At 37.3% G+C, this 10332-nt stretch overlaps 1 protein-coding gene across 1 annotated transcript in view; it reads right to left on the bottom strand.

Moving 5' to 3' along the window:
* Positions 1-235: 235 nt before the first annotated feature.
* LOC122799562 (thyroid adenoma-associated protein homolog) overlaps positions 236-10332 on the bottom strand; it is a 672025-nt gene continuing 661928 nt past the window's right edge. The window contains exon 30 of the mRNA XM_044068695.1: positions 236-962. Coding sequence (XP_043924630.1) covers positions 745-962 — 218 coding nt within the window. The 3' untranslated portion in view covers positions 236-744. The remainder of the gene's footprint in view (positions 963-10332) is intronic.

Here is a 10332-nt window from a genome sequence, read left to right as displayed (position 1 = left end):
AGTCAGCAATTCTACAACTCTATAAATATCAAATTTAAGAAATTCCTGTACTGAATAAATGCATTGGTGTATGTATGCAAATGTCTGTGTGACAGTATAGGTTCACTTTTATAAAATCTCTCATACATACATACATACACACAAACACTTTTGTAATTTTCTGAATTCAGATGTTCATAAAATGCATCTATTGTTTTCAATCTCTACAGAAACCACATATCTCACAATACAAAGCTATTTACTAAACTTAAAATATATTTAGGATTCTCAAAAGTTCACTTTACAAAGTATTTACAAGAAAAGACATGAACACCAAATAAAAAGGCACTGGATGCATATGCAGTCAGCCTGAAAGCAACACCCATCAAAAGTTTCCTTATTGAAGGTTTACATTCCTATAAAAGGCCATCCTCATAAACCTTCTCTGAAATATCATGCTAAAAACAGCCATATCCATAACCATGCAAATAATAAATTGTGCTACTCCGTTCTTAGTACTGGTAGAGCTTGGGTCTTGTTTTTTCACCAGTGCACCACAGCACTGTTGGACATGGGAATTCAGCTCCACTTCTAGCCGCCAATCATAGTCAGTGCCCTCTGCTACACAATTAAGACAATTCCGTGAAAAATGCGTGGCCTTTCTTGCTTATAATACTCATCAACACAGCAGACTGAAATGCTGACCATCCTCCTTTTCTAGTTGTTTTTCTACTGCAAAGACAGGTACAGAGCTCACTGACCAAACTAAATGATTACTCCATGTTGGGCCAGCAGCTGACATGCCTTCTTCGCCTCTTGCTTCAGTTCCTGGGAAGTACGGTCAATGAGTTGTACATTGCGGTTGCCTCTTTCCCATATGTCCAAGATGTGTGCTAGGAACTGAACTTTCACCCACAAGATGGTAAAGGCTGTGCGAACTTTAGCAGAGCTTACAGCTTTCAATTTCCATAAACTGTCACTACCTGTAAAGGAAACAAATAAATACATAAACACAGTGCAACATGGATTAGTTTCTATACCTGCTTGTGTTTCAGCTTTTAATAGTTTGCTCTAACTCTCAATACCCAGACAAGACCAGAAGGAAGAATGCATTTGGTAGCAATATTACCATTTTACTTTACCAGTGAAATTAAAGGATCATGTCTCTCTGCAAAACTATTTACAAATGCAATGCAAAAAGAAACTCCCTTGAAATTCTGATCTAACCACCTCTTGGATAAACATGACACTGTTGTGTCTCAAGCACACACTGCTTCATGAAGCTATGCCTTGCTTTTCTTTTGCCCCTATGTCAATCATATGGTTCTACTGTCATTTTTCAGAAAATCTAACCTTTTGACATCACAGCAATTAAGATAGAAGTTTCCAAAGACGTTTAAAGGCTTTGTAAAGCATGGCTTTCCTTTCTCATACAACTAGGTTTTGCTCAATCAAAGCTTTCCTCTGCTCATGAAACTGTTGTGTGTGATCACTTGCACCCTTAATATGGCAGCATGTTTAATTCCCTGTCCTCCCACTAACTTAGATCCAGGTCCATTAAGAATTCACACCAACGGCATCACAAGCAGTAGCATTCAAACTTCACTGATGAAAAAAAGTAATCCAAATTAGATAATTTAAAAATATATGCGTAAATATAATTTTGCCCATTGCATTATTGAGGCAGCAAGCTATTCACACAATTTTATACCTTGGAACTCAAAATATGTACTTTTATTGTATTTTTGTTTTCTGAGCTATTTTAATGAATTAAAATCAGTAAGTGTTTATTACAAAATTTTAATTTGTTCCCACAAAATGGCAGACACTGCGCCTGACATATTAACATGATCTTGTTTTAGTGCTTTCTTGTCCCTTTTCCAGAATCCACTGCAAGTCCCTTTTACATGAGTCATGCTAGACATAAGGAAATTATGCTGTATTCCTAGTCCATTGAGATACAATGGCAACAGTGAGAGTAACATCATCATCTTACACACCCTCTGCAGCAAGTGTGCTTGCATTTTTGTTACTGAATGACCATCAAATACATTTCTCACAGTGCCTGTTACATGCTATTCAGAGCAGATTTAGAGTTCCAGTGAAAGTAGTTCAATTCCAGGCTTTTGTGGGCATATTCATTTTGTAGTCCTATGCTCTGTACACTGATAAACCCTCCTCTACACTCTTCCTGAGGTGCCATATCTAGCACTGCAATCCAAGAGTGGTTACTCAGCATTTTAGAGAACATGTTCTGTTACTCACAAGTGTTTGCAGCAGTACAATGATTTTTTTCTTATCCTAAATGTTGGAGAAATGTGCTTGCTATTTTTGCTCAAAAGTATTGTACAAGCATGGTACAAAAAAAGTATAGCTATCTGTTCTTCAATTTGCATTAGGATTTTTTTTTTTTGAAAACTGAAGCACAAATGACTTCATATATTACATTATCACACTTCTGTTGCATTGCTATCCCTTGATTTGTTATACTACAGCATACTAACACTTCATCAAAACCACAATCCCTGAACACAGGAAATCGGTAGTTCTGTGTGTAAGACTAACATCAATTTCTAAAACAACTGTTGCAGTTACTAACGATACCACTTATGACATCACTACAAAAAAGTGCAAAAAGACTGACCTACTAACATCAGCAAGACTAACTGTCTAACACTGTGGGCAGTATTTGGGCAAACTACAGATTTTTCTGTGTCTTGGGTATGTCATGTAGTTGAAGACAAATTCCTCTGCAAAATATGTAAAAAGGTAAGCTTAAAAGTAGGTGGACTTTCCCTTCTTTTAATTCCAAGGAAAGGAAATGAAAGTTATATGAAGTACAGGCAAGTTTTCTGGTACCTAAACAATAAAGACGCGTGTCCAAATAGCTTAAACTAATCAAACCAGCAGGCCAAGGTCTGAGATAAACATAGATCTTAAGAGATTTTTATTTTTCAAAACGCTGCAAATGATTAGTTAGGTAGACCTAACTTCTGAAAAGACTGCACAATAAAGGAGAATTTCATTTGAAGAAGAAGAACTAAGAGTCACTGTGTCATTTTTTTTATTGTACAGGAGAATCTGCAGCATTTTGAAAAATAAAAATCTCTTAAGATCTACGTTTAGCTCAGAGCTCGACCTGCTGGTTTGATTAGCTTTAAGCTATTTGGGCACACTTCTAAACTGGTTTGGTGGTATCAGTGCAAGACATACGCAAGGGAGAGCCTTGGGGTACTGCTCTGATCATAGGAGCTTCCAGGTGCCATTACCTAAACAATACTGGAATCATATTATAGCTAGAAGGAAACCGAAGGGTTGAATTAAAAGGAGGAGAGGGAGGACTTTTCCTTTAACCTCATTCTTTTCTTTTTCTTCTTAAGAAAGCAGTCATGTCTGACAAGGTGGGTTTATTGGGGGAAATAATGCCCATCTGAGGATGCAGCATCAGCCTCTACGCCCCTGGAAGGGTGTTATTTCCTCAGTAACACCCACCCTGGAGGGCATTCTTGCACTTATACAATGGGATATCTGTTAAATTGTTTAACATGTGTTTCTTTTATTGGTTTATACATTTTTGATGCAAAACAGTTCATCTACCTAATCTTTCAAAGTTGCTGTAGAATATGCAACTGTTGTTGGGGGAAGTATATTCCATCCAAAATATAAGCTATTCAAGTACTTTAAGTTAACATATGCACACAGAGATAAAAATGCAGAGCAGACACACAAAGACAGAAACACACAAATATGACCAGCAATTACAGCTAATTTCTTGACTGAATACAACTCCCCTGTCATTGTGATCAAATGAATAAAAAAAAATCATACAGTGCAAAGCACTGCACTCCACCGAACTGTCTCTGATTTTGTAGAACATCCCTGATTTACCTTCTTTATTTTCTGGTAAAATCACTGAGGATTACAGCTACTCAGTAAAGCTAACCATTATACTTTTGTTCTTCTTATTGTTCAGATAATGCATGTTGATGAACAGTCTCTTAGATTCCAAATTCCTATGCAAAGAATTTGAGAGGTATAAGCTCACACTCTCTCCACACACACGCACGCATGCACATGCACTTTCTCTCAATTCCATTTTCTTCTTTATTTTTCCACTTGGCTAAACATGGCATTTTTAGTCCTTATAACTGTACTGCAATTACTTTTGCTAGCTGAAAGTTTTTTTTTCTTTTCCACCTTTTTTTTAATTTTACAACCTTTAAATAGAAAAGTCACATTCACTGAGATTAAAAATAGCAACCACTTGTTTTTTTCCAGTCCCTGCTTCATGGCAGCTTAATATGATGTCATGAAGAGACAAATTTTTTTTTTTTTTTTTTTTACCGAGCTTTACTTGTACATTTTATTTTTACTTATTTATTTACACTTTGTAGACTGAGTTAGTCCCACTAGTAGATTGGCATCTTTTCGGGAGGGGGCACTAGTCAAACTGACTAGGGGAAATTTGGACAGGGAACTGGGGAACTTCCCATTCTTTTAAAATAAGTGCAGTGGGAACTTTAACATCCACTTGAGTTACCACTGGCTCAGGCAGAAGGGGCCTCAGTTTAATATAGGTGTGCAGCACCCCCCTTATGCAGCACTGCAGTTTCAGTACTGGAAAGGAATCCAACTACCTGGTGGGGAAGAGAAACCACAGCCTTCTGATATTCCAGCACCAAAGGCAAGTGTACTACCTTTTGAGTTACTGAGTCTGCATTTACACTGGACTTCCAAGATGGCTACACACAAATCAACAGCTTAACTTCAGCTCTCCCAGTCTGAAAACAGAAACCGAGAAACAGCAGCTAGTGATATTACCAGCTTAAGTAAAATTCAGTTACTGGCTAGTAAGTACACTGCCTGGATGCCTGCAAGGAAGAAACTACGACAGCCTGAAAGAAAATCTACTAGATAATATGAAGAGATAAACTGACTGTGAGAAATCCTGAAGCAGTTCAGCAAAATACACCTCAAGCTCTAGCTTTGGTGCAGGACATGGCTTCCAGTAATCCAGAGGGAATAAGTCAAATGTGTTCAGAGCTGACTAAAATAAATGAAACAGTGAAGGAGTGTATCAACTCAAATAACAAAAGGATGGAAAAATGGATGAAGGTTTAAACAGATATTAAAATGAGCTGATAAAACTGCAAAAAATCAGATGCTGAAATTTAAGAAAAGACTGCCTGAGTACGTGGCTGCTCAAGAAGAAAGATATCAAAAACTGTAAAATTAGAGGACAGAGTAAACAGGGAAAATCTGAGATTTTCTGTTGCATCAGAGAAACTAGAAGGAACAGACTGCATTCATTTTATGAAGGCACAAATACGCAATTGGACTGGTATTCCACAGCAGAAACTGTTAAATGAAAGGGCACACACACCATGCTTATGCTCTATGCTCCAAATATGACCATGGGAAAACAGCCAAGACCTTCATTAATAAAGATGCAAAACTGCCAGTAGAAAGAGTTGATTCTGGCAAAACTATGGCAAAAGGTCAACGTATTAATAGTTGGAGATGGTAGAGTGTTTGTGAAAAATTATTATTCACTGTACACCAGGCAGAAGAGAAACATATTTATTCCATAATCTGGGAATGTCGAGAGACAGGTGGGAGATTCAAGCTACTGTATTCCAGCTGTCTTCAGAATATTTTTTTCCTGGAGGGTCAAAGTAATTTTTGATGCTGAACAGGTCAAGGAGGAAATGTAAAAATTTGTCCAACAAAAAATGAGCCACCAAGCAGAAGAGGACCCTGCTTCTCATTCTTCTGATAGTAAAGCACAATGAGAGACTTTCCTAGTGAAACCTTTTCCACTGTTCCAAAGGAAAATGCTTGAGAGACAGAGAAAATCATGGGAGTTGACCAGAAGAAGAGTCTACCATGGAACTAAACCGGAATCTGGAGTTTGGAGAACGAGATGAACAGGAAGACCGGCAACACTGAAATTAGAGAATGAATGAATGTGAGACTGCAAAGCATCAATCATATTTGTGAAATATGGCTAGATAAGCATAAGTGGAAAGAGTGAACTCTTGTTGACTTTGTTAAATTCATGAGGAACTGAAAAGCAATTGCCTCACTTCATGTCATTAATATTTTGAAGGACTCTGAAAGGGAAAGAAGAAGGAAAAAGGTAACTGTAAGGGAAACCATTTCTTTTCTTAACAGTATTTTTGTGACACTTTTCACAATATAAATTGCATGTTTTATTGTAAAGTATATGTAGTAGATGTATGTGATAAAGTGATTAAAGTAAACAAATGCCTTTTTATTTCTTTTCTTCTTCCTCTTCTCTTCCTTTTTTAGTATTAAGAAATGTACCATTACAGTGCAAAAACAGAAAAAATGCAAGCCAAATGCATGTTTAAGTTAACAGGTTGTAATCTTGGGCTGTTGAGATTGGAGATGGGGTGCAGAAGTACACAGATCATAATATATGTAGAGCAGACATTTTTTCTCTTACCTTTGCATAGGTGAATGTTTGGATTAAGACTCTTGGCTTAATCTAATAAAATTTAAGTGGAAAGAAGTAAATATGAGAACACCAAATATAATGAAATGTTTTCCTTTAGCACAAAATGTTTTAGATTGCCTTTCAAGCTGCAACAGAGGACTACATTTTTCTTTTTTTTCTCTTACTTTTCCATGGAGGCAAGCTAATAATAAGGCCATAAAAGTCACAACAGTAGTTTCTTCAAGTCTAAAATTTAATGACTTCTGAAAGTATGCAAGTAGTTTTCACATGTGAGGAGGGGTTATAAAGATAAAGAAGAGCAGGCACCAATTAATGTAAGTAGAACCACATGCAGTAACATGCATCTTAGGATGGATAACCTCAAATTTCAGGTTAATTAGGCCCTGTGTTAGCAGCTGTCTGTTTGGCACAACAGTTCCTATTAAGAGGGTTAAACTTCATCATTTTAATATGCACACAGTTATGTGTGTTTCTATTAGGAATTTATGGGGGCGTTATGTGGGTGTGTTTGTGTTTTAGTTTCAGGGGTTTTATTAAAACAAAAAGCCTTGTAAAATGTGACATAGATTCCAGTGTTGATAAGAAAAAAACTATATAATGTATCACAAAAGCTGGAAATAGATATTTAAAAAAGCTGCCATATATAATAGGTGGGAATAATGACTTCTTACCATACTGACGACACTTTCCATATTATCTTGGAATATGAATCATCTCAAATGTATAAACAAAAAGTAAAAAAATGCTCAACTATATAAAAGAAACAGAGCTCAAATAGCAATTCTACAGGAGACACATTTGGAAAGAACTGAGCATATGAATTTGGTAAAGGATTTCAGAGCAGATATTCTGCAGAATATCAGGAAAAAAGGAAAAGGGAAGCAATTATATTACTTTCTAGTGGAGCTCCACTAGTTATAAAAGAGAAAAAAGGATGATAATGGTAGATTTGTAGTAGTATGGGGCTACTGGCAAGGGATGAGTATTACACTACCATGTATTTATACTCTACCTAAAACTGCTGTTTTGGAGCTTAAAAATTTGGTTGAAATAATCAGCTTTCAGCAGGAATATTACCTATCGGTGGGGACAGGAATTTGATTTGCAACAATAAGGATGTGTCTGGGGGACCTAGATGGGAAAATAGAACAAAACAGGATAGATTTCGGAAGAAAAGTATGAAAATATTTGGTATGAAAAATGTGAATTCATTAATAGGAACTTGAAGAGAATTTGCATATTATTTCCCACGGTATAATTGGGCTAGACTTAGAAATTATATTTCTCGGGAATATGTCCATTTAATTGAGAAATTTTATACATACAATAACTATTTCAGATCATGCGCCAATAATTACTAAGATAAAAATGCAGGTAATGAAGTAAAGATTAGATGGTGGTGTTTTCCCACCTACCTGTTAAAAAGAGAGAAATTTAAGGAATGTATAATGGAAATTATTCAGGAGTTATTAGGGAAGACAAAAATACTCCAGAAGTTATAGCTAGTGAGTGGGATAAAATGAAAGTGCAGTTTAAAAACAGGGTAGAAATAAAAGAAATATATATCTGGTTAAGAATAATAAGCACTTTTTAAAGGGACTGACAAAGGTCAAAGTATTGCAGAATAGTGTAAATCTCACAGAAGAAGAGGAGCAACTGCAGAGTGCTAAAAAGAAAATTAGGGATTATCTCAATAATATGCATGAGTTCAGAAAAATTGATATTAAGCAACTGGTTTTTGATAATTCCAGAGCTCAAAAACATTTGGCACGATTTACGCCACAAAACGTAGAAAGGGTTGTTGCCGAACTTAGGGAGCCTATAACAAGAAAAATAAAGTACAGTTTTGTACCTACCATAAATGTAGATGTTCGAAGATCCACATTGCTGCAGTCATAACTTATGCTGACGTCGGTCATGGGCCGCTCGATTTGAGAGCCGCCAGGGTATTAAAGCGCATGAAAAATAGAATACTTCCCGGTACAAACTGTACTATGTTCTTCATCTCACATTGCTGCAGTCATAACTTATGGGTAGAATCCCAAAGCAGAGGTAAAGGAGGCTGGCAAAATCATAAAGCATTGGGAGCTGCCAAATGCCTCTAAGATTGCAGTGGCAAATCCAGCCCTAGATTTGGAATAAAGGGAAGATGGTAATGTTTAGAAAAAATGTGCAACTGAACTCCAAAGTAGCTGCTTCAAATATCTTTAGTAAAAGCAGTAGAAGTGGCAGTAGCCCTAGTGGAGTGAGGTCTGATTCCAGCCGGATCTCTTACCATGATGAGAATAACATACAAAGGCCAATCCACTTAGAAATAGTTTGTTTGGAAACAGGTTTGAGAACCCAAAGCAAAAGAAAACAAACAACTGCTGGACTGTGTGAACCCTTTAGTCTTGCTCAAATAATAACGAACTGCCTGTGAATATCTAAAGTGTGCAAAATTTTCTCCCCTTTATTTTGGGGATCTGCGCAAATGAATTGATTGGTTCAAGGCCACATTTGAAACCACTTTAGGCATAAAAAGTAGGGTTAAAGCAGAGAGACCGAGATATATATCTGAAAATTAGGAAGGGTTCAACTGCCATAAGAGCCTGTAATTCAGAAACCCTTCTAGCAGAACAAAGCAGTCTTCCAAGACAAAACTTTAACTCAGCAGTAGCTGCAGGTTCAAAAGGAGGTAAAGTAAGTTTTTCCAACACAAAATTGAGATCCCAGGCAGGAGTAGGAGCTCTCCTCTAAGAAATTGCTTAAACAAAGGATGAGAGAATAATGGTGGGTCACAGTCATAGTGAGCAGAAATGGCTGCAGCATGAACTTATATAGAGGAGAAAGACAAACCCTTGTCTAATAATTCTGTAAGATATTGAAGAGAAACACTTAAATCAGGCCTGGAAACATCAAAGCTCTTTGTTTTGCTCCAAATTAAAATCTCCTCCATTTATCAGCATAAACTCTGGCCTCCAAAATAACATTCAAAACTTGTTGTGGACCTCAGGTTCTAGAACAGAATACGCCAGGCTGTTAGATGCAGGGATTGAATCCTGACATTGAGGAAATGATTAAGGCCATGGAGGCTCCCGTACTAAACTCCTCAGCAGAGGGAACCAGTGCTGTCGAGGCCAATCTGGAGCTATTAGAATCATGGAAGGCTTGTCTTGTCTGACCTTCAAGAGTACCTTGGGGAGGAGAGCAGAGGCGAAAGGCATAGACGTGAAGTGAAATTTCCAACTGAATGATAGAGCATCCACTTTCCAAGCTGTGGGATGAAACATTTTTGTGCAAAACTTTGGCAACTGGAAATTTAGTGGAGAAGCGAACAGATCTATGTCTGGAGTTCCCCATATCACTGTCAATTTAATACATGAGGATGGGATCCACTATCTGTCTGCTCAAAACATCTGCTAAGGAGTTCTGTGCTCCTGGTAGAAACCTTGCCTGAAGATTGAGGTGTAAACTGAGAGCAGTCTCCCATAAAATCATTGCTTGCCTGCAAAGATGTTGATGTACCACATGACAGTTGTGTTGTCTGTTTGAATCAACACTTGCCCTGGGTGAAGTAAATCCTTGAAAGCCATCAATGCAAATTGGACTGCTAACATCTCCTTCAAGTTGATATGTAAATGTTGAAGTCTGGCTGAACCCATTTTCCATTGAGGTGAGCTCCCCCAAGCCTTGTCGAGGCATCTGTCATTAAAATCTGACTGGTCGGGTCACAGAGAGTCCCTTGTTTAGGTGGCATTCCTGAGCCTGCCACAAAAATTCCTTTTGAATGCAAGGTATTATTTGAATGACAGTGTCCAGATCTTGGCAGTGTTGTGTCCATACATTTTTGAGATAACATTGTAACTTCCTCATATGCAGTTTGGCATTGG

The sequence above is a fragment of the Protopterus annectens genome, chromosome 4.part0, assembly GCF_019279795.1.
Source record: "Protopterus annectens isolate FY-2018-M chromosome 4.part0, PAN1.0, whole genome shotgun sequence".
NCBI classification, from domain to species: domain Eukaryota; kingdom Metazoa; phylum Chordata; order Ceratodontiformes; family Protopteridae; genus Protopterus; species Protopterus annectens.
This window is presented reverse-complemented; position numbering and strand designations above follow the sequence as displayed.